The sequence below is a fragment of the Scyliorhinus canicula genome, chromosome 13, assembly GCF_902713615.1.
Source record: "Scyliorhinus canicula chromosome 13, sScyCan1.1, whole genome shotgun sequence".
Lineage (NCBI taxonomy): Eukaryota > Metazoa > Chordata > Chondrichthyes > Carcharhiniformes > Scyliorhinidae > Scyliorhinus > Scyliorhinus canicula.
Window position 1 is genome coordinate 10,301,928 of NC_052158.1, and position 25,107 is coordinate 10,327,034.

Consider the following 25,107-nt stretch of genomic DNA (forward strand, 5'->3'; position numbering starts at 1 on the left):
CCCTGAGGAGGTTGTGCAGTTTTTTCTGCACTGCCGGCCGGTCCGGACTATGTTGCCCCCGGCGCTGACCGTCTCTGCCACCCGCGCCCAGACACGACGTGGAGCGGCGGCTGGCAGCCTTCTTCCCGGGCCGGGGTAGAGGGTCACCCTACTCTCCTCCACGGTGTCCAAGAGAGTCTCGAGCTCTGCGTCCGTAAACCTTGGTGCCGCTCCCCTTACAGCCATCTTGTTGGCTGGGATGGTGTATGGGGGCGGGGGGGGGGGGGGGGGGGGGGGGGGGAGAATTGTTTATGTGGGGCTGCAGCTTGTCAGCCTCCTGAGTGTCAATCACGGACCCGGCAGGTGTGGCGCCGATTTTTCTGCCGTGAAGTCCATGGATTCTCTGTTGGTCTCAACACTTAGGGCTGGATTCTCAAATCACCGGCGCTGAAATCGCACTCGGCAATCGGCCGGAGAATCCGTTTTTACGCCAAAATCGGGGGCGGCGCCATTTTTCAGATGCACTGCCCCCCCTCCAAAATGGCGTCAGCGGTGGGTATGCCACACGCCATTGGGACGGCCTCAGGACGTCACCTGAGGCCCTCCCCTGATGCTCCGCCCCCGATTGGCCAATTCCTGATGGCGTGGGCCGCGTTTGCTCACAGTTTCCGGGGACCTCGCAGGGCGGCTGCGGACTGTGTCCGGCTCTTCCACAGTCGGGGGACGTGGAGACGTTCCGCTGGCCGGTGGGGCTCAGGCAGGGACTGGGCAAACTGGTGGGGGTGGTCCGGGGGCGGCGAGAGGGTTAAAGGGGACGCTATTTGGCAGGCCGGGTCTGCACGTGGCCGGCGCCATGTTGTACGGCGCGTATACGCGTCGCCGGACACGGCAATTCTCCACCTGTATCTGCAGGTAAAGCCGGGGGGGTTTACGTGGCGCGGCTGCTGACCCTCCCCTGGGTGGGGCATCGGTGTGTCGTAAGACCAGACGCTTCCTCTGGACATGGTCTAAAAATTGGAGAATCCAGCCCTCAGTCTCGGAGAATCCCGCCCAGGGTTTTGGGTGAGTTACAGCAAAGATTTCCTGTTAATCAGGTTGACCTATTTTTTTAATATTAGAGTATATGATAGCGAGTATTAACTGTTTGCTTTGATTTTTTAAAAACAAATTTAGAGTGCCCAATTAATTTTTCCAATTAATGAGCAATTTAGTGTGGCCAATCCACCTAACCTGCACATCTTTGGGTTGTGGGGGTGAAACCCATGCAGACACGGGGAGAATGTGCAAACTCCACACGGACAGTGACCCAAGGCCAGGATTCGAACCCGGGTCCTCAGCGCCGCAGTCTCAGTGCTAACCACTGCGCCACATGCTGCCCCCAACTATTTGCTTTGATGACCCATGATAGCAAATTTCTTCTGGTGGTTTCAAATCCTGGAATCTTATGAGTTTATTCTCTTACTAGGTCAACTAATAAAATGTTTAATGGTCCTTAACCAAAAATTAACCAAATTTGGGGGTTATTGTTCGGGACTGTTATGAATTTGGGGATCTGCTCTGGTATCGTGTCAAGAGAAACTGCAGATGGATCTGGCTGTCCTGATACAAGATTTACAAAAAGTTAGTCCACAGATACAGCAAGTGATCAGGAAAGTAAATGAGATGTTGGGCGGGATTCTCCCATCGCGCGGCTAAGTGTTGACGCCGGCGTAAAACGAGAGTGTTTTACTCCGGCATCAACAGGCCTTTTGGTGCCCGATTCTCTGGGCCACAGGGGGCCAGCACAGCTCCAGCAACTGACCTTGGCATCAACTGGGCACCGCGGGATCTGCGCAAGCGCAGTGGCATCGGCGCCAACGCACGCAGCGGCTCCCTTCTCTGTGCCGGCCCCAACGCCAAATGTGTAGGGCGACAGGGGCCGGCGCAGAGAAAAGGAGCCCAAGAGGCCGGCCCGCCGATCGCGGGCCAGGCCACAACTAGGCCCCCCACCCCGGCATCGGGGCGGCATGGCGCGATTTGTGCGGGCCCCCCGGCGATTCTCCGCCCCGGCGCGGGGTTGGAGAATCCCGTCCGTTGTTCATTGTAATAAAATATAAAAATATATAATTGTTGTTGCAGCAATCCAGGGCCTTAATGCGGTCACATCTGGAGTATTCTGCACCATTTTGGTCTCCGTATTTATTAAATTATATCATTACATTAGAAGCAATTCAGAGAAGGTTCACTCGCCTGATTCCTGGGGTGAAGGGGTTATCTTATGATGAAATGTTGAGCAGGTTGGGCCGATACCCATTGGGGTTTAGGAGAATGAGAGCTGATCTTATTGAACATATAAAATGCTGAGGTGACTTGAGAGGGTGGATGCTGAGAGGATGCTTCCCTTGTGGAGGAGCCGAGCATGAAGGGACAGTTTAAAAATGAGGGATCTGACATTTGAGACTGAGATGAGGAGAATTTGTTTGCTGTCAGTGTTAGTGTTTGGGATTCTCTTCCCCAGTGAGCAGTGGTGACTGGGTCATGAAATATATTTAATCAGATCAGCCATGACCTTACTGAATGTTGGAGCAGGCTCGAGGGGCCGAATGGCCTCCTCCTGCTCCGAATTCTTGTGTTCTGTAATGTAATTTCTGTCTGGTATCTTACAGGCTGGGATCAGCGCCGGCCCTAGGGTTGCTGGCGCCCCGGGCAAGCTGAACTTCGGCGCCCTTGGGGGGGGGGGGCTGGGGGGGGGGCTGGGGGGCGGGGGGGGGGCCGGGGGGGGCGGACCCGAGGGCGGGGCGGGGGGGCGGACCCAAGGGCGGGGCGGGGGGGCGGACCCGAGGGCGGGGGGGGGGGGACCCGAGGGGGGGGCGGACCGAGGGGGGGGCGGACCGAGGGGGGGGGGGCGGACCGAGGGGGGGGGTGGGGGGGGGGCGGACCGAGCGGGGGGAGGCGGACCGAGCGGGGGGGGCCGCCCTGGGGGAGGGCGGCCACCGCGCATGCGCTGGTTGGCACCGGCCCAACTGCGCATGCGCGGGAGCCGAGTCTCTGGCGCCCCCTAGCACATGGCGCCCCGGGCGACTGCCCGAGTTGCCGGTGCCTTGAGCCGGCCCTGGCTGGGATTGTGTACAACCTGTGCAGTGATATCGAAACGCTGCTTAGCGGAAATATCACTTCCCACCCACTCTCTCTCCAGCTCTTTCTCTCCTTCCCTCTGTTCCCTCTCTCCACAATCTTGCCTTTCCCCTCCCACTCTCCTTCTCACAATCTCTCCTCCATCTCTCACATTCTCTCTCTCCCCACTGCCCTGCTATCTCACTGTGTCCACTCCTGTCCCTCACACTCTGACTGGCTCGGGTCACTCCCTCTTCTCCCCCTTCCTTCCCTCCATCTGCACTTTCCCTCTCCCCTGTTCCTCACAGCCTATTACTCCCACACACGCTCTCTCTCTGCTTCATATCCGCTCTCCTTACCTCTGCCCTTCCCATGCTGATCTCTCTCTCCCTGCCATGCACTCACACTCTCCCCACTGCTCAATCTAACATCTTTCCCTCCCAATCTGTATCTTCTTTCCCCCTCCCACCCTCTCTCTCAGCCCCTTCCATTCTCTCTTCCACCTAGCCACACTCTCTCTTCCATTTCTCTCCTTCCCTCTTCCTTCATCATTCCGCTATACCTCTCCCTCCACCCTCCCCTCCTCCCGCTCTCTCCCTCCTCCCTCACGATCCCCCCATCCCTTCACTTTCTTTCTCATCCCATCTTGTACATTCTCTCCCCCACTCTCTCTCTTACCCTCCCATTTCCCTCCCACCTTCCTACTGTTGCAAACATCCCCTCTCTCTTTCACACTCTCCAACTTTTGCATTCATTCCTCTGCACTCTCTCTCTCACCCTCACACTCTCCCTGCTAACCTGCTGTCTCTACTCCTCCACCTCAGTCTCACACCCTCCTACACTCTCTGTCACTTCCTGTTCTCCCTGCCACACCCTCTATTTCTCAACCCTCTCCCAATCTCTCTGTAATCCGGCTTCCACACTCTCAAACCCTCCAGCTTTCCGTCACCCACTTCTGCCTCACTTTCACTCCATTCTCACACTCCCTCTCTCCTTTCCTGCTCTCTCCCTTCACCCACTCCCTGGCTCTGCTGCTCTGATTTCTCTCCTCTGACCCCTCCCCCTCCCTCACTATCCTCTCCCTCACCTACCCCGTTTGCCCCTCTCTACCCCTCCCTCTCTCTTCCCTCCCCCTCCCTCTCTAAATCACTGACTGTGTTATTTTAACTTTCCCCCAGCTCCAGCCTCTCTGACTCTGGATCCGAACACAGCGCATCCCCTGCTCATCCTGTCTGAGGACCGGACCAGTGTGAGACTCGGAGACAAACAGCAGCCGCTCCCTGACACCCCGGAGAGGTTTGATCCCTGGGCCTGTGTCCTGGGATCAGAGGGATTCACATCAGGGAGACATTACTGGGAGGTGGGGGTGGGGGAGAAGACTTGGTGGTGGCTGGGAGTGGCCCGAGAGTCTGTGAACAGGAAACGGGGAATCTCCCTGAGCCCTGAGTCTGGATTCTGGATTTTGGGGCTGTTTCCCGGATTTGGTTATTTTGCCGCCACCTCCCCCTCACCGACCCCCCTCACCCTGAGTGTGAATCCCGGGAAGATCGGAGTTTTCCTGGACTATGAGGGGGGACAGGTGTCATTTTACAATGCGGACAACATGTCCCATCTCCACACTTTCACCCTCACTTTCACTGAGAGAATCTTTCCCATCTTCAGCCCGGGATTGAATAACGACGGGAAAAACTCGGCCCCGCTGACAATCTGCGGGATTAAAGATCACTAACAGATCCATCCCATAATTTCACACCATCTCCCTGCCTCCTGCCAGCTGTAAACTGCTGGGTGTGGGTCTCAGTCACAGGGGGTGCGGATGGTTCAAATGGTTCCTGAGCTCAGGGTGATTCCAGCTGAGGGACAATAATGTTTTGGTGATTTTGTTTTTTTGTTTCCTTACTTGGTGAGGATCAACAAACACGCGGTAACTTTTCCAGTGACTCCTGGAAAATAGATTAAAATCCCCAAGATAATGGAGAATAATCAAAGCGCAGAGACGGTGGAGAATTAAAACACAGACAGAAATAAACTCGGTCTCCGAGACTCCAGGTGGGAAATTGAACGTTAAGAGGGGCAGGGAAGAGGAACTAGGGTGAGATTGATCACCAATGGCAAGGAAATGACAAAGGAGAAAATCCAAGAGCAGGAAAATTAAATAATATCCAGGAAAGTACAAAGGAAAATTCAAAATCAAATAGAAGCAAAATCAATAGGGAACAGGCAGGAGAATCAGAAACACTCACAAACCAGGGGTTGGAAATGAACAAAACATTTGACAGCCTGGAGTGTTTAAAGGTGTGGAGAGAGAAACCAGGTTAACATTCCGGGTATAAACCCTGTATGGGAACTGGGAGCTGAAAGATCAGCAAGGACCTCTGTAGGGCTGGGGGAAAGAAGGAGGGAGAGAGAAGAAACAAATAGAAGTTCAATTGTCGAGAGGAACTTCCTGGGTAGAATGAGCTGTGAACTGCAGGAAGCCGGTGACCTTCCTGCCTGTAATGTTGCTCCACAGGCGGAAGGTGGCGATAGATCACCGTGTTTGAGATGAATCAGTTCAGTGATTTTCAAACTGGGGACGGGGAGTCTTTCCAGGGGATCCAATAAATAATTTCTCCAGAGAGAAAGGGAGAGATAAATAAATGCACGGGGGGGGGGGGGGGGGGGGGATGACCCGAATAAATCTCAAATGTTGCAGTTTGTATAAATTCCCAGGAGTTAGTGTTAGTTCTGCATTGAGCAGCTGTCAATATTTCCACCCCAAACCTCCCGAATCCTCTCCCTTCTTCACGGTGATGGACATTTCACTGTCATGGTTTTCAGTGATCAGTCTCACATTGACTTTCAGTCGGAGGGGAGGGGAGGGGAGGTGGGAGACCAGCTGCTGCTGTGATACTCGCTGTCTTCAGTTTGGGCTCAGGCAGTGAGTAAGTGCCGTTATCCAGCTGCCCGGCCTGCTGAGTATTTCCATCATTCTCTGTTTATATTAATCTCCAGTTGGTTTGTTTCTTGTAATCGTGATAAATCTGTTTGACTCACTTCAAACTCTCACCGGGTTTCAATAATGTAACTTCCTTGTGTGATTAAATAACACTGACAAACTGGACTGGGTTTGTACAGGTCTGTAAATATTGTCCAGAATGTCATGTTCCAATGGGTAATCTGTAATAAAATTGGAATAAAGGAAAATCGTGTTTTTGGGAGTTTTTATTTTACATTAAAACTGCCCTGAGACAGTTTAAAGATGTAAATGATGTGACACTGCTGTAAACACTGATCTGACAGTCTGTCTGTATTGAACATGATGTGTGAACTGGTGGGGTTTGTATGACATTAACAGATAATGTTTAACCAGATGAAAAGCAGTTCAGTTGCTGCACTAGAATGTTAGTGGAGTCTCAGTTATCATTTATCTCTGGTTTGTCTGCTCTGTCTCATCACTGTCCACATCAGAGAAATAATCCTGAAATCACTAGTATAGTGATCACTATTATAGTGATCACTAGTATAGTATAATGACCTGTTTTATCAAAACATTATTAATGTTCTCTGTAAATTGAACGTGTTCATATTGTGGTTATTATATAGAATTATAATTTACATTGGAGGTACATGGTTACATTTGTAAAATGATTCTTTAAACAACACAAAACAATCTGAGAGCCACTGGAATAGAAACAGTTTTTCTCAAAGTTTACACAGTTCATCATTAAATCCAAGAAGCAGAAACTCAACATGTTTCCCTCTGTCACTGAGTCAGGGGGCGGGTTCCCGCTGAATATGTAAGCGGATTGGGCAGAAGGCCTGTCACTCAGAGTGAGGGAGGCGAGATTCTCGAGACCAGGTGTGCTGATTGGCGAAAATTCCGGTCACTCAGCAAGTTAGGTGGGTTTCTGCTGATTCTGCAAGGGGAATGGTCGCTCGTCCTGACACTCAGCCTAAGGGAGGCGGGTTTCCGGGGAATGCGGACGGGGATTGGTTAAAGTGCCACTCAAAAGGATGGACCGAGAAACCGAGCGTGGTACCGGAAGTCGATATGTTCGTTATTTGGCCGCTCATAATGAGAGAGGCGGATTTTCTGGCAACGTTGAAGCCGATTGGCCAATCGACCTGTACTCAGAGCGCGGAAGGCGGGTTCCCGGCAGATGGGGAAACGAATTGGTCAGAGCTCCTGTCACTCAGAGTGATGACGCCCTGTTGCTGGCAGCAGAGGTCAGTGTGAGGTCAGTGAAAGTCAGACCTCACCACAGCCTGAAGGCCCCACCCAGCAAGAGCGGTTACTGGGAGATCAGATTGGGAGCCGACAATGGGAGAAGGAGGAATTGTCCACCCGGTAACAGGCCCAGGTAAGAGGGGCTTCCTTTTCATTGAGGCTGTGTGGGGGTGGGGAAGGGGGAATGTCTTTCTCACAACACCTGAATCATAAAGAACACATTCTTTAGGAGTTTTCACTGCCCTGAACTGCACAGAATATTGTGTCAGAACAATTCAGTGTCTTTTACACTCATGGAGTTTGAGGCTAAATTCTCCTTTAAAAGAAATGAAGAAATACAATGGACAGAATCAGACTGAAAGTGGATTCAAATTATTTTCTGTTGTTTCTTGTTCCACCTCCACTAAAGGCTCAATGTCTGTGACATGAAACAGACTGATTGTAACTCAGAAAACCCAAATTAGATTTTTCCTGAGCTGTTTGTTAGCCTCAGTATCCCTAGTTTGAGATTGGGAACATTTAGCCATGATCCCCACTCCTAATAGTGATTGTGTCTTGCTGTCAAGTGCCCTGTAATGGACTTAAAAGGTAAAATGTGGTGTTCATAAAGAGCACCCCTCCCTCCCCCATCGTGAACGTTGCAGCCAGCACACCGCCCTCTGTGCATCGAAGCCCAAACTCCCTTCCTCCTTGCCAGTAATTCTGGTGTCTGTTTGATTGAGTATTGGCGGTCCACCTCTAAGATGGTGTCCGCCAACCTCTGCCTCCCTGTGCCTTACTCTCTAACGATTAGCTTCAGTGTGTCCCATAGCGTGGAAGGGGAAATCCCTTCACTCCTATTAAAGCTCGAATATTCGTAGAGACAGGGAAAGCAGAGAGTTGTGATCAATGGCTTTTTAAAGTTTGGAGGAAGGTTTTTAGTGGAGATCTCCAGGGGTCTGTATTGGGATCCTTGCCTTTCTGAGATATCTGTTAATGACCGAGACACTAGTGTCCAGGGCTTGATTTCATAATTTAGAGATTACACAAAGATTTGAATCATTGCTGACTGTGATGAGGATAGTCTTGAACTTCAAAAGGAGCATTGATATATTTGATTGGGCAGACAAGTGGCAAATTAAGTTCAATTCAAGTGTGAAGTAAATCATTTTGTTAAGAATCATCATCGAATCGTAGAATTTACTGTGCAGAAGGAGGCCATTCAGCCTATTGAGTCTGCACCGGCCTTGGAAAGAGCACCCTACCTAAGGCCATACCTCCATGCTATCCCCACACCTCCACCCTATCCCACCTGTCCTTTTTTGGATACTAAGGGCAATTTAGCATAGCCAATCCACCTGACCGGCACATCCTTGGACTGTGGGAGGAAACTGGAGCACCCGCAGGAAACCAATGAATATAGAGAGACAGTCTAAACTAAAGGGAGAAACTGTAAAGGAAGTTTAGGAACAGAGGGACCTTGGTGTCCATGTAAGTAAGTGATTGAAGCTGCCAGGACATGTTTGAAAGAGCAGTTAACAAATTATTTTGAAATCAAAGTTCTAAACTGTGGGCAGGCCAACTTTAATAAAGATCAGAAATGATTTGTTCAGAGTGGACTTGGACTCGACACGTTTAGATTAATCTGTGACTGAACAGTGGGACACATTCAAGAAGGAAATAGAGAGAGTGCAGGGCCAACATGTTCCAACAAAGAAAAAGGGTATACCCTGGATCTCGAGGGATATAGAATTAATCAGTATGTGGAGCGGCCTTGTCTTATGACAGACAGCGGGTGCTCAGAACAGCAGCAGCCTCGAGATGTACAGAATGTGCAAAAAGGATCTTTATAGGTGAGAGAATATGAAAGGATAGTGGCAAGTAAAATAAAGGAAAATCCTGAGTTGCTTTACAAGTCCATTTCAGGGTAAAAGGGTAACTCGGGAAAGAATTAAGGCCCAGAATGGTCATTTTTGTGTGGAGCGGGAGGACACAGGGAGGGTTCTACATGAAAACTTTGTGTCAGTGTTTGCAAGTGAAAGTGACGTTATGGGTACAGAAACCCGGGAGAACGACTGTGATTAAAATCAAAGAAGTTAACATTGATTCTGAGTGGTCTGGCAGATTTATAAATTGGCAAATATCCGGAGCCAGATTAAATGTATCCCAGACTTTTGAATGAGGTAAGGGAGGAAATAAATTTCAATTCTGCTCTGACAACAGGAGAGGTGTCAGAGGACTGGAGGATAGTCAATGTGATACCATTATTCACCAAGGGAGGAATGGATCAACCAGGAAACTATAGACCAGCCAGTCGAACCTATGGGGGTAATTCTGAGAGACAGAATTAATCTGTATTTGGAGGGGTAGGAATTAATCAAGAAAGTCAGCATGGTTTTGTTAAGGGGAGGCCATGTCTGACCAACTTGATTGAATTTTTCAAAAAGAGCAATACATCTGACGTAATCGACTTGGACTTCAGCGAAGACTTTGATAAGGTTTCAGATGGGAGACTGATAACGAAGGTAAGAACGAAGAACAATACAGCACAGGAACAGGCCCTTCGGCCCTCCAAGGCTGTGCCGACCATGGTACCTGCCTAAACTAAAATCGTCTGTATCCTTCCATTCCCACCCTTTCATATATTTGTCTGGATGTCCCTTAAATGCCACTATCGTACCTGCTCCCATCACCTCCCCAGGCAGCACATTCCATGTACTAACCACCCTCTGTGTATAAAAAAAAAAACTTGCCTCGGATATTTGATCTAAACTTTTCCCCACTCACTGTAAAACCTGTGTCCCCGGAAATTAGTGGGGCAGTAATTAGTGAGAAGGATAGACTTAGATTACAGGAGGATATTGATGGACAGGTCAGATGGGCTGATCAGTGGCAAATGGAGTTCAATCCGGATAAGTGTGAGGTGATGCACTTGGGCAGGACAAACAAGGCAACGGAATACAGGATAAATGGCAGGACCCTGGGAAGTACTGACGATCAGAGGGCCCTTGGTCTGCATTTACACCAGTTTCTTAAGGTAGGAGGGCAGGTGGATACAGTGGTTAAGAAGGCATATGGTTGGGCAGCACGGTGGCCTAGTGGTTAGCACAGCTGCCTCGCGGCGCTGAGGTCCCAGGTTCGATCCCGGCTCTGGGTCACTGTCCGTGTGGAGTTTGCACATTCTCCCTGTGTCTGCGTGGGTTTCACCCCCACAACCCAAAAATGTGCAGAGTAGGTGGATTGGCCACGCTAAATTGCCCCTTAATTGGAAAAAAATAATTGGGTACTCTAAATTTAAAAAAAAAAGAAGGCATATGGTATATTTGCCTTTATCAGGTGAAGTTTAGAGTTTAATAGGCAGGGAGGCTATGCTGGAACTGTGTAAAACGTTGATTAGGCCACAGTTGGAGTATTGTGTGCAGTTCTGGAATCCACATTGCAGAAGGGATGTGATCGCACTGGAAAGGGTGCAGAGGAGATTTACCAGCCTGTTGCCTGGGCTGGAGAGTTTTAGCTGTGAAGAGAGATCGGATACACTGCAGTTGTTTTCCTTGGAATAGAGGGAACTGAGGGGGAACGTGATTGAGATGTATAAAATAATGAAGGGGATGGGTGGAGTGGACAGGAGCACCTTTTTCCCTTGGTTGAGGAATCAATGACCAGGGGCCAGAGCTTTAAGGTAATTGGCAGAAGGTTCAAAGGGGATGTGAGGAAAACCTTTCCACCCAGAGGGTGGTGCGAGTCTGGAACTCACTGCCTGAAAACGTGGTGGAGGCAGAGACCCTCATAACATTGAAAAAGTATTTAGATGTGCAGCTGTGATGCCAACAGCAATGTCGACACAAGGAGAACACTCAGGACCCTGTTAACCGTGTTCACGTCAGTGGTGAGCTGTTAACGGAGCTTCTTGAAGTTATAGCTGATAAAATCCATCAGTGGGTGACTGTGGGAGAGGACAGACTATCTTCACTGGTCACCCTGTCTGTGGAAAATGATGTCACTCCAGTATCTTGGCGAACAAGGTTTCATTTTTATCATTATCGTTATTTATTAGTTCAGTGTTTACTGTTTTGATTATTTGCCACTTGGCTCCAATGTTATTCTTGTTCTTTATAATTTCGATCATAAACTTCTGAGATTAGTTTTATTTCTGAATCATTCACTAAATATTCCTACAAACAACTGTCTCCTGAAAGAACAGCAGCGGGAGGTATTTAACCCTCAAACCTGTTCTGTCTTTCAGACTTCTCCCACTCTCTTTAACTTGAAATATTTCCTTATTTCACTCCTGTGAGGTCTGGCTCTCATTTCCTGAATAATCTCCATCTTTTCTTAATTTGTCATTTACTCCTTCCGGCTCCTCCAGTACCTTTTGTCATTTATCTTCAATGTGCACAGACCTGTCTTCAGGTAACTAACTCCATCATCATTCCCACACTCATCACTACCCACAGCCAGAATCTCCCTGCACCTTCCCAACTCCATCATTATCCTAACCACGTTCTTTAGGTTCAGAACTATCACCTCCATGATAGGGTCTCTTGATTTAATGGAATTATGGGACAGGCTCAAGGGGCTGAATGGCCTCCTCCTGTTCCTGTAGTTTCACATTGTTGTGCCTCTCTTGCTGTCTTTACAAGTGTTCTTCCTGGTGTCAGTACATCCTCTATTATTTTCTGTGTTTGGTTTTCCCCGGCACTTATTTCTGTTTCTTGCTGACCCTGTGCCTGTCGGTAAAAATCCCTGTCACAGTTCTCCAGTGATTCACCCTCAATATTGAGCACCAGCCCGTCCCCTTCACTAAACCTTTACTAGATTATTCCTGTATTATTCACTCACCTTTTCGAATTAGCTTTCCAATCGCTTCCTTCCATTAATTCACATCCATTCCTGTCCAAGACCCAAAACTTTCCCTTCAGCTTCTTGGCAGCTGAGATCAGCAAATTGCTGAACATTTTACTGTTGACTCTCGTCTTCTTTCACGCTGGAAAGTCGAGGATTTTTTACTCTATTTGTGGATGGCCATCAGTTTACTGTGTGTCAACATTTGTGTTTTTGTTTATTTTAGACGACACGTTCTCCAAAAATAACTGAGCAACATTATAAAGTAACAGATTGATGTGTTTGTTTTATTTTCTGTTATTAAATATTTCATATTTGCATAATTAGTGAAGAAGACCATCAGCCAATCCCAGCAGAAGGCAGTCTGTCTCTGGGACCATTTAAAGGATGCACCCAGTATGGAGAATGGAGACGTGTCAGAGACCTTCTAAAACCCGGGACTGAGATCTTTTCCTGTTCTCTTATTTAACCCAGAAACCGCTCAAGTGTCCACATCTACTGAATATCAGACAAAAATGTAAATATTATTCATATTGACTTAAAATGAGAAATAAATGAAATGTTGGCTTTTCTTTATCTGATTATTGGATTTGAATATAAATAAGAATTTAAAATATTTCAGAAAGAAAAGGGGAAAGAAACATTTTGCTCTCAGCGATCGCCAGTCTGAAAGAGCACCTTTCAGAGACCCACTCCCCCACCCCATCCCTGTAACCCCACCTAATCTGCACAGCTTTGGGCTGTGGGAGGAAATCAGTGCACCCAGAGGAGACTCCCACTGACGCAAGGAGAACGTGCAAACTTCATACAGATAATCGCCCAAGGCTGGACTTGAGCCGAGGTCCCTGGTGCTGTGAGGCAGCAATGCTAACCACTGTACCACCGTACAAGTAAGAAATGGATTTGAAAGGTGTGGAACATGAAAGGTGAAAACATTTAATAACTAATTGAAGTAAATCAGAAGGCTCATGTGTGGAATGTGTTGGTAAAACCTAGAGGAGAGAGAGATGTGAGGCTAGAATTTCTCCATCAATGTGTTGATTAATCCATTTTCACCAAAAGGAAGGATTCCGGTGTCACAGGTTTGGTTTAGGGAAATCCATCCTATCACACAGAGGAAATCTTTAGAGGGGAGGGAAATGTGAGATTCGGTTTCGTCTGCAAGGAAGCAAAGAACAAAGTTTCTTTCACCGCTCCTGGGGTCGCTGAGCTGATTTGAGATCAGCGAGATCCCTCTAATTCCGGTTATGTGCTGAAGTGTGTGGAGTGGGATCGATCCCACTCTCTTGTCACTCAGCGAAAAGGGCACAGCCACTGAACCACAACCTCTCCACCCTGTGTCCTGGTGTGGTGGGAGGACAGCCTGGAAATCTTAACTCTTCAGAAGGTTATGTTTTGAACATCACGGGGGGGGGGGGGGGGGGTGTGTATGTGTTAATGGTGACAATGGATGATTCCTGATTCCTTTTTGTTGTTTGCTAATGTGTGCTGAGGTTTGGAGGGAGGATGGGATTGTTTTTGATATGGGGATTGACATTTTATTCGTTACTGCTTATTGTCTATAAAGAAAAGTCTTTCATTGTTACAAAGAGCACCGCTGCCACCTGCTGACAGAATGTGGGTGCTGCAGGAAATAATTCCCCATTAAAAACAGCCCGAGAAATGGGGAGTGTCTTTGAAGTTTCACACACACGATGGGCCGAATGGTCTCTTTCCATTGTGACATCATATTGTGATTGTTGCGTCACTGAGATTCGGATCGGATCAAATCCACATTTTCAAAGTTGTTTTCAGCTGAAGTGAACAGAGCGCGAGGATCCCGAGACAGAGAGAGCGCGGGAAGAAGCGTGGCTCTGATTGGAGGATCAGGGGCTCTACTCGGCACTGCGTCATGTGGTGAAAAGCGCGCGCGCAAGTGGGGGAGGGGAGCGCGGGAAAGGCCTCGGAGCCCCGCGCTTTAGAAAGTGACAATCCCAAATTCAGCTGATTGAGGTTTCTCCCCACATTCTGTCATCCTGAGCCCCACTGATTCTCCAGCTCCATTCAAACATTACACACACTGATTGACACCCACACTCAGTGGTAGACTGGGTCTAAAAATATTGGTTGCCAGGAGACAAAGGGGGGCCTCAGCCCCACAGCGACTGCTGATGGCGGGTTAGAGTAATAAGCTGCAGCTCGCTCCCAGTGTCCGTGTAGCTGCCTCACTACAGCAGTGTAGTCATTCCTGTTGTTGGGATAGTATCAATGGAATGGGCCACTCAAATCTGGCAGCACTGACGCTGGAGCTGTTGCCATTCGCTGTTTAATAGGGTAAATGTCCCCTCACACCCCTCTGTCCATTCTGCCCTTTGTCATTCCTCACTTAAAGCTCGGTCCCCCTTTTCCCAGATTGGGAATGGTGCTGACGATTCCCGCACAGTTGTCTATAAAGTTCGGGCAATAGTTAAACAGTCCCAGTATCTGCCGGACCCCTCGGACAGTCCGGGGAATTGGAAGGGCCGAATAGCCTGTTTCCGTTCAGGGGGCAATGTCTTGGATCCCTGAGAAATGAGCGGACCCGGGGAGGTGACTGTTACTCGTCCCACTTGAGCCTTTGTAGGGTTAATGTTTAGTCCTGTTTCCTCGATGACTCGCAGTAATTGTATTAACTCCAGGGTGTGGCTCCTATGGTCATCGGAGGTGTAAAGGAGGTCATCCACGTATTGCAGTAAAACTCCCCCTGTCCCTGTAAAATCTATTTCCTCAATGGCTTTGGCCATATTTGGGTGGAATCTCCCCGGACTGGTCTGAAACTCCTGTGGGACTCGGCTCCAGGTAAATTGTCTTTCCCCTGTTGTAAAGGTGAATTTAGATTGGGAATCCAGGTCAAGAGGTGTTGCCCAGAGTCCGTTGGAAATATCCAACCCGGTGAAATCCTGTGTCGTGGATGAAGGGAATTCAATCTGGAAGATGGGCTTGTTCCAATTGGCTGAATGCGGGGTTGACTACATTCAAAGCAGTTTATAGATCATAGATCATAGAATTTACAGTGCAGAAGGAGGCCATTCGGCCCATTGAGTCTGCACCGGCTCCTGGAAAGAGCACCCGACCCAAGGTTAGCACCTCCACCCTATCCCCATAACCCAGTAACCCCACCCGACACTAAGGGCAATTTACCATGGCCAATCCACCTAACCTGCACATCTTTGACTGTGGGAGGAAACCGGAGCACCCGGAGGAAACCCACACACACACACGGGGAGGATGTGCAGACTCCGCACAGACAGTGACCCAAGCCGGAATCATACCTGGTTTAGTCAATGGTCAGTCTGTACGACCCATCAGCATTTTTCACTGGCCAAATAGGTGAGTTGGTGCAGGAGGCTGTTTCTAAACTATTCCCTGTTCCTCTAAATCCTCTATTATATCCCGGCAACCCTGAGGGATTCTGCAGCTATGGGATATTGTCGCTCAGCCTGATGTAAAGGGCCAGGTATCTTCCTGGGTTGTACCTTTAAATATCCGCAGTGGAATCGAGCGGGAACCTCCACATCCCCAATTTGAAGTGTTCCCCATTCACTTCTTTTCGCTTCTATTTCCCCTCCTGCTCTTTGAATCAATCTGGTTTGTTGGGAAATTGCTGTTTGTCAGTGAAATGGGTGCCCCCTGTGTCTAATAACATTCTGCAATGCCGGCTCCCTAACACCGCCTCAATAACCATCCCGGGCTCCTTTCTGCCCCCAGCACCGGGGGCCCAGGCCACCTATTCTTTTCCTATTCAGTCTAATCTCCTGGGCAGCTGATGGCGGGAGACGGGGTCGGATCCTCTCTGACCTTCCTGCTGTTTGGGATCTGCCCCTTGCATTCCTCCTCTTTTACCCCAACATTCAGCCTTGTCCTCACCCTGTCTCTCCCAATTCCCACAAACTTCCTGCAGCTTCACTTTATTACCTCCAGTTCATTTATGGCCACCCCTTGCTCGATGTCCCTTCTTACCGCAGCGGTGGCAGGTGGCAACCGCCAGGGGCGCCACTGCAGCTATTTCTACAGGGGATCCCCTCTCGCTGCTGTTATTGTTCCCTTGTTCCTGCTCTAAATTCTCTGCCCACATCAGGCATCCATTATAGGTTTCCAAAGTGACCAAGTCAGTGTTTAAAATCTCCTGGTGGTCATCACTGAGCCCCTCCTTAATCAGACTGAGGGAGATTTGATCATCCCGCTCTGATTCCCTCTCTCCCCATGACTCCGGGAAATCCCCCCATTTTCATTCTGCAAACTCTGAGGGTGACTCGCCTTTCTTTTGTTTAATCCCCAGGACCAATAACCAGTGAACAGCCTCCTTGAGCTCTTTAACCCTGACCCCGTCACCCGAATCCTCTGTCAAGTTAATCCCTTTCTTAATTCTTCCATCCAGTTTCTCCCAAGTAGCCTGATCAATTTTGACCTTTACTGATGAATGCACATCCCGTGGTGTTAAGAAGTGGCTTCTCTGAGCCAGTGGCGTGCAGAGGTCTGGTGATGACCGGGGCAAATCTTGATTGTATGCCCCAAAGACTCAAGTATAAGGCCTAATATACTGAGAAATATTATGAGAAAGGAAAACATTTTGAATATATAAACACAGATGAAACATGAAATAAACGCTTTATTCGATTTTAATATAAATCAATCAAATTTATTAAGTTCTTTTCCCCAAATGATACCTCCTGTCACAAAACACCTGAACTACTTCACTTTTTACATCAGCTGTGAGAAATTCTTTTTCAATGCTTATTAAAGCCAGGTTGGTCAGTCGCTCCTGTGACATAGAAGACCTCAGATATGTTTTTATTAATTTCAGTTTTGAAAATGACCTTTCACAGCTTGCAACTGAAAATGCGATTGTAAGCAGTAATCTGTATGAAACACACAGCGTCGGAAAGACATCCCTCCCATGCTGCAGTAAAGACTCCAGAGCATCTTTAGGATCGGGGGAACTCTATTCCCTCCAGCTCGAAGGAGTATCACAAAATCAATAATTTTGTCATATAACTGAATTGCAACCACATCATTGTCATAATAATTTGCAAAGTCTGAACATTCCTTTTTTAATTTCTCTCTTTCTTGTTCATCTGAGTCTTTGAAGACGGACACTGCGGTCTTCAATTTCAGTTTTTAATCTGTTCACAATCTCTACCATTACTCTATTCGTTTCTTCTTGTGCCGTCAGTCCACTATCTCTTGCTGACTCTCCAGGCATTCTTCTTCTTCTCCTTGTTCGTGCAATTGGTATTCCCCAATTTTCACAATATTCATTGGCTAAATCTATTGCATTGTGGATAATTTCGTCATTCTTCAAATTCAAGATATGAATAAGTCCTCTCAGATCACAAAAAGCTTCATGGAACCCCATTTTCGGATCCTGCAAACGTTTTGAGACTTTCTCCACTGATGATAAAACTGAGTACCAAAAATTTAATAAAGCTATAAACAGGAACTGTTGAATAGAGTTCAGTAGCAATCCTACATCAGATTTAGTTTCCTTTGAAAATTCTCCTTCCAGCAGGTGTTGAAGGCTTGCAATAACGTTGTCACACTCTTCGTGGATTACTTGCACAGCATCATGGCTGGAACTCCATCTTGTGTCACACTGTCTTTTCACAGTCCGAGTGACAAATGATTTTAACACTTCCCAACAAGAAGTAGATGAAGAAATAAAAGTAAAGAGTTTTTCTAGAATGCCAAAAAATGTAACAACAGGTTGCACCTCACTTTCATGGACACAGGCCAAATTGAGGCTGTGGTTCTCGCAGTTCACAAACACAGCTTTTGGGTTAACTTCAAGAATTTTTTGTTGAACACCCCCTCTCACTCCAGCCATAACTGCTGCGTTATCATATGCTTGACCACGACAGTCATTCATGGAAATTTTGTCGTCTTCCAATTTTTCCTGAATTTTATTTACCAGGCTGACTGCATCTTTCTTGTCGACTTGAAAAAATCCCAGAAATGTCTCCTTTATTTCTACTTTTCTGTTTTCATCAATATGAACGTAACGCAGAATTTCACAAACCTGATCTTCATGGGCAATATCTGGAGTTGAATCCAGCATTATGCTAAAATATTTTGCGTCCTTAATTTCGGAAATTATATTTTTCTTGACAGTTTCACCAAGAAGATTGATTATTTCGTTTTGAATTCTGTTGGACAAGTAGGTGACACTTTTTGGTTTCTCTTTCCCTCTCTGCAAGTGTTTTGCTAAGATGTCATCATATTTGGCCAAAAGTCTGATTGTTGCTAGAAAGTTTCCTGTATTTTCACTGGCTGTCTCCCCGGCTCTGATAACCCAGATATTCCTTCTCCTCGATGTCCACGATAGGCTAGATTCTGTTTTGCCAGAAAGGATATAACCTCGACAATCCGTTCAGTTATAGCTTTCCATCTTTTCTTTTCAGCAGACATTTGCTGTTGAAGTTCAGCATCTATCGTAGTTGAATGATGGAGTCGAATTACGAGGTTCAGGTATTCCCTCATGTGAGCTCTATGAGAAGGGCTTTTCTCATGGTCAGGTATTGTTGGATTTAATTTTCTCCAAGTGGAGAAACTGTCTTCCTTTCCAAAGTTTGACACAGACGACAAATGCTCCTTTGAAAACAAAAAGCAAACAAAACAGTAGCATGCTTTCCGATATGGAGAGTATAACAACCATTTTCTCTCCACAATTTCTCAGTTTGTGGAAACTTTATCAAACCACTGTTTGGAAAATGATCTCAATCCTTCTCAGCAAATGGACCACTTTTATTCTGATATCTTTCAGGGCCATGTTGTAATATTGTCATCTTCAAATGATCTGGAATCGGTTTCTTCAAACAGCCAAAATCGCTTCTTTGCAAAAATATGCTAAAATCTTCTTTATTTTCTTCACATAGATCATCATCCTGACAACGAGACTGAGGAGAGAGAGTATTATGTTCTGACCGAGCTGAATCCGTATCAGAAAAATCCTTCTCTGCACCCACATCATCTTTTACTTCTCCAGGTTCTCCTACTTCTTCTTTACTTCTTTTTATCCATGCATCTAATGCTCCTCTTTGATGGGACTCTTCTTCGACTCTGGCCCTCTTTTTTTTTCCTGTTCTGTGCTCCACTCGGTTGTACACGAAATACTCGTAACATTTCATTTTCTATCTCAAAAACCGTAAGACGCATGAGAAAATGGGAAGAAAATGGTAAACAATCGGTCAGTTGCAGACGGATAAACCATATTTCATTTCTTTGTTCCTTCGTATCAAATTATTTCACACTGATTCTCCACTGATAATTTTGTGCAATTTATATCATCGACTTGCAAATTAGTGGTATCTGTATTCGAATATTAGCATTTTAAGGAATAAATGTCTCCTATTCCGAGATTAAATGCCATAGCAGTCCTCTGATCATCCAGGCTTCACTCTTACTACATCCCACGGTAATATTTCATTAAATATCACCAAAAAACCTATTAAAAATGTAGTTGCACCCGTTCTAGAGCTATTCACTGACCTGAGTGGGTAAAAGAACTAATCTAGATGCACAAAAAGCTGAAGAAAAGACGAGTTATGACTCGAGGAAACGCAGGAACGAACAGCTACGTCTGCTTGTTGCTTTTGATGGTTGCACCACGTACATCATGCGCATGCGTGTGGGGGAATGGGGAGAAGCACCATTTTCTCTAGACAGAAAGGGTACACCATGTTAAAGGAATAAAGGGCTAACAACTGCCTCTGCAGTGTGGTGAGCCTCCAGAAATTGATTTATCACCGCTGAAATTTAAAATTACTATCTTATTTCCTTCTCTGGGGCAGCACGGTGGCCTAGTGGTTAGCACAACCGCCTCACGGAACTGAGGTCCCAGGTTCGATCCCGGCTCTGGGTCACTGTCCGTGTGGAGTTTGCATATTCTCCCCGTGTCTGCGTGGGTTTCGCCCCCACAACCCAAAAAATGTGCAGAGTAGGTGGATTGGCCATTCTAAATTGCCCCTTAATTGAAAAAAATAATTGGGTAATCTAAATTTGTAAAAAATTTTAAAAAAATTATTTCCTTCTCTTATTGGATGCCCGGGGCCAATGCACCGCCCCCCCCCCCCCCCCCCCCTCTGCACGACACTGCAGTCTGAGCTCCTCTAGTTTGTTCCAGAAGTCTAGATTGTTATCCCTTTTATTCAGAGGGTAAAGCGGCGAGCAGCATCTGGCGCCCCTTAGTGGTGAAAGGGAGAACAGCAGTATCTGTTCTTTGCCCTCCCGGCTTTGCCTCTGCCTGGCGTGGTCACCCGGTGATAAGTTGCCGTCGGGATCAATTTTCCGGGAGCCCCTGACTGTTCACAAGTATTATAGGGAGAGGGGTTTGGCCCAGTCTCCCAACCTTCCCAGTGGCTGTGATTTGCTCCGAGGTCAGTGGGAACCCATCCCTGTTTCTGCATTTTGTCAATGACCTTTCGATATTTTCGTGTGAAGTGAAGAGATATCGACCCCTCTCACCCCCCCCCCCCCCCCCCCCCCCCGCCCTGCGGCCACTTCAACTTCAGGGGCGTCCCCTCCACTCCCTTCCTCTGGTCTACTCTCAGTCCAGATTCACCCTTTTTTGAAAGGCTGTTGGTCAGGGGCAGTTCCCGGTCACGACTATAATCAGGAAAAGATAATACTGACCAGAGCGGAGTCATGTCTCCACCACCAGCCCAAGTCAATCCGAGTCACGGCACCAAATTGAAGAGGGAAAAATGACCAGCTATTTGACTGTAGTGTACTTCACCCTCACTCTCTTCAGAGACCAGACGAAGACTTTTAGAGTTACAAAACTAGCTTTTATTTCTCAAGCTATTGCGAGGACTTTCGATATTCCCATTTGGACACCAAAAGTCCCGATTTAATGATAATACAGATAGTTATACCTCAATATATGATTGCGAAATTAGCATATACCAATCATTTGTTAAGAGTTATCTATGTCCAATTATGACTGTCGATTAAGGTTACATCATGCCGAACTGACAGAGAAATTTCGGCTAGCCAGGGGGGAACGAGCTACGGTACCTGCAGCTCAAAAACGTCTTACGAAAGGAGACAAGGACGTACCCACAACCGCCACGACAGACACTACTGGAAGACCTACTGGACGCAAGTATCCTAGAGAAAGGGAACTGTAGCGACATGTATGACCGACTGGTAGAAAGGGACGACACCGTACTGGACGCAACAAGAATGAAATGGGAGGATGACCTGGGGATTGAGATAGGGTGGGGACTCTGGAGCGAAGCACTGCATAGGGTCAACTCCACCTCCACGTGCGCAAGGCTCAGCCTGACGCAACTAAAAGTGGTACATAGAGCCCACTTAACAAGAAACCGTATGAGTAGGTTCTTCCCGGAGGTGGAGGACAGATGTGAACGGTGCCAAAGAGACCCGGCCAACCACGCCCACATGTTCTGGCCTTGCCCCAGACTTGTGGAGTACTGGACAGCCTTCTTCGAGGCTATATCCAAAGTGGTGGGGGTGAGGGTGGAGCCATGCCCAATAGTGGCGGATTTCGGGGTTTCAGACTAGCCAGATCTATTCCTGGGGAGGAGGGCGGACGCCCTTGCCTTTGCCTCCCTGATCGCCCGCCGTAGAATCCTGTTTGGCTGGCGGTCAGCAGCACCACCCAGAGCAGCAGACTGGCTGTCCGATCTCTCGGATTCTCTCCAAATGGAGAAAATCAAGTTCGCCATCCGTGGGTCAGACGACGGCTTCCACAGAACGTGGGAGCCATTCATGCAATTGTTCCGGGACCTGTTTGTGGCCAACGAACAAGAGGAAGAATAGTCGGGTGGCCAAGAATCAGGGGAAAATGGACGGGAATCGGGGGAAGGTAGCCGGGGGGGGGGGGGGGGGGGGGTGCTACGGGTTCGTTATGGGGGTTTGATGGCAAGCTAAGGCCCAAAACCAAACTGTAAATAAATGCCTATAAACATGTGCCTCGGCCATATTGGGGAATGTAAAATATGTATGCCGGCTAAAGGGGGCGGACACAGTTGTTATTATGAAGATGCTTACCTGTAAATATACATGTTAATTTTTGCGTGTTTTTTTCTTTTTTTTTCTAATAATTTGTAATTTGGTGGATATAAAATATGAAAACTCAATAAAAAACATTTTTTAAAAAAGGTTACATCATGCATAGTATATAAAATAATGAACCAATCATATTAAAGGTCCGCATGCTTAATTAAACTATCCAATCATTACAAAGGCACGTATGTTTCTCGAAATTAGAAAATATCAGTGATCCATTATCTGGGGTGTTGCCATCATTCAAGTTTTCTCCCCATTGCTATCAGCAGACATACTGGGCCATCACAATGGTTCCTTGTTACACATCGCAGAATAGAGCTTGAATTGTAACAGGCAGTTTCTCTGCCTGAAACTGGCTTCTCAATGATACATTGTGGGCTGGATTCTCCATTGGCGGAACCTCAGTTTTGCCGGCAGCGCACTCACACCCGTGGATTTCCCAACAGCGTGGGGGTTGCCCACAATGGGAAACCTCATTGGCTGGCTGCTGGGATGGAGAATCCCGCTGCCGGAGGGGGCGTCACACCAGTAAATGGGTGCTTCGGGACAGAGGATCCCGCCTCTTTGTAATATCTGACAGTCTGAATTGAAGAATTCAGCTTCCTCAGTAAAATGGTGGAACTGTAGGTTTTAAAATGGTTGCAGTATAATATCTAATATCTCAGGATGCCCAAATTGTCATCTTCACCCTTAATAACAGGTGCTCCGGTCATGTGTTTCTTTGCTGTGTTCACGTTGACTGATGTTCTTCCCAACATTGTCTGGCCCAAATTAGTGATAATGGTTCTGTGGTACTGGTATTAGCTAATGTGGTTCCATTATTCCAGCAGCAAAATAGGGATAAACCAGGGAATTGCAGGCCACTAACATCAGTGTTCTGGAAATGATTGGAAAATACTCTGAGGGACAGAATTAATCTGCACTTGGCGAGGCAAGGATTAATCAAGGATAGTCAGCTCGACTTTGTCAGGGGAGATCATGTCTAACAAATTTGATTGTACATTTTGCGGAGATGTCTCAGTGTGTAGATGAGGGCAGTGCAGTTGATGTAATCCACATGGATTTCAGTGAGGCTTTTGGCAAGTTCTCACATGAGAGCCTGATCAAGAAGATAAGAGCCAATGGGATCCAGAGCAATTTGGTAAATTGGATTTATAGATAGGTTTAATGGAATGAGGTAGAGGGTGATGGTCAAAGGTTGTTTAGGTCACTGGAAGCCTGTGTCCACCTGTGTTCCACAGGGATCGATGCTGGTCCCTTCCTGTATGTAGTATAAATGAACAATCTAGACATGAATTTGGGGGGTATGATCAGAAAGTTTGAAGATGACACAAAAATTGATGATGTGGTAAATGGCGAGGAGGAAAGTCTTAGATTACAGGGTGATGGGGTGGTACCTTGGCGCAGTGGTTAGCGCTGCTGCCTCACAGATACATAATGGGTAAAAGGGTTACGAGGGAGAGGGTAGGGCCTCTTAAGGATAAACAAGATCATCTATGTGCAGATCCTAAATGAAGGCATGGTTAGTAAGTTTGCAGATGACACCAAGATTGGTGGCATAGTGGATAGTGAAGAAGGTTAGATAAGATTGCAACAGGATCTTGACCAATTGGGCCAGTGGGCTGATGAATGGCAGATGGAGTTTAATTGGGATAAATGTGAAGTGATGCATTTTGGTTGATCAAATCAGGGCAGGATCTACTCAGTTAATAGTAGGGAGTTGGGGAGAGTTACAGAACAAAGAGATCTGGGAATACAGGTTCATAGACCCTGGAAGGTGGAGTCGCTGGTGGACAGGGTGGTGAAGAAGGCATTCACATGCTAGGTTTTATTGGTCAGAATATTGAATACAGGAGCTGGGCCGTTGTTGAAGTTGTACAAGACATTAGTAAGACCACACATGGAATACTGTGTTCAGTTCTGGTCACCCTATTATAAGAAGGATATTGTTAAACTAGAAAGAGTGCAGAAGAGATTTACGAGGATGCTACCAGGACTTGATGGTCTGAGCTATGAGGAGAGGCTGGATAGGCTGGGACTTTTTTCCTTGGAGCGGAGGGGGCTTCGGGATAATCTTATAGAGGTCTATTGTAGCCACTGAAGTTGGCCATTTCCCTGAATACAAAATGGAGGAACGCAAAGCATATAGGATAAAATGGACAATGTTTGCAGCCCCAGCAGGCTGCACCTAGCAGGTGTGGATTCTGTCTGCTCAGAGAGCAGACAGCACCGAAACGAACATTCCGCATACTAATGAGGCAATCACCGGGATAATTAGCATGTTAATGGAACACAAATGGGGAAGCAACTGCAACATTGTAAAGGATACCAGACACTCAGGCACCAACAGGGTTCGAAAACAAAGAGCCTGAGAGCCCGCCCAGTAGCTAAGGAACAGCCTCAGTATTGGGGGGATTCAAAGAGACCCAATCGATTCCAAGCTGGTAAGGTAGTCCTCCCAAAAGGGCGCGGATCCCTGAGACCTATAAAAGACAGGTCCCACACATGGGTCAGTCTTCTCATCCAGCCCTCCGCTCTCTTTGACCAGCACTCCTTCGTGGACCAGCACCTCGACCAGCTTTTGCCAAGAAGACCCTGAAGGAGAGAGAGAGAGGTTCGGACAGTAGCCGCCAGCAAGTAAGTGTCTCACAACGATCGCTACCAGAGATAGACACTCCTGACCCCTTTTAACTTATACCAACCTGAAGTCTGCAGACCAGAGCAGAGCAAGAGGCCTTGTTCCCTGACCCGGCAGTTCCTTCGAGATAAGTATTAGTTTATTTAGCGGTAGGAATAGCTTAATCCTTTTAGCGTGTGCATGGGTAGTTATTATAATTGTATTATAATAAACTCAGTTGTTTGAACTTACTAATTGGTGTATGGTTTTATTGCTTTGAACTTCACCTTGAACTTGTGGCGGTATCTTAATGATACCTGGCGACTCCAGAGCTAAGTAA

At 47.2% G+C, this 25,107-nt stretch overlaps 1 protein-coding gene and 1 long non-coding RNA gene across 4 annotated transcripts in view; both read left to right on the forward strand.

Annotated features, from left to right (window-relative positions):
* The window catches only part of LOC119976467, a 223,851-nt gene extending 217,597 nt beyond the window's left edge, over positions 1-6,254 (forward strand). Inside the window, 1 exon segment of the mRNA XM_038817005.1 lies at positions 4,251-6,254. Coding sequence (XP_038672933.1) covers positions 4,251-4,801 — 551 coding nt within the window. The 3' untranslated portion in view covers positions 4,802-6,254.
* A 940-nt stretch (positions 6,255-7,194) lies between these two features.
* LOC119975746 lies at positions 7,195-24,737 on the forward strand. Of its 3 annotated transcripts, none has more exons than XR_005462787.1 (3): positions 7,198-7,415; positions 12,431-12,620; positions 24,699-24,737. It is a non-coding gene; the product is annotated as an uncharacterized LOC119975746 (long non-coding RNA). The 3 variants fall into 3 exon arrangements; XR_005462786.1 differs by lacking the exon at positions 24,699-24,737 and adding an exon at positions 12,726-13,040; XR_005462785.1 differs by lacking the exon at positions 24,699-24,737 and having other exon boundaries at positions 7,195-7,415; positions 12,431-12,679.
* Positions 24,738-25,107: the final 370 nt, after the last annotated feature.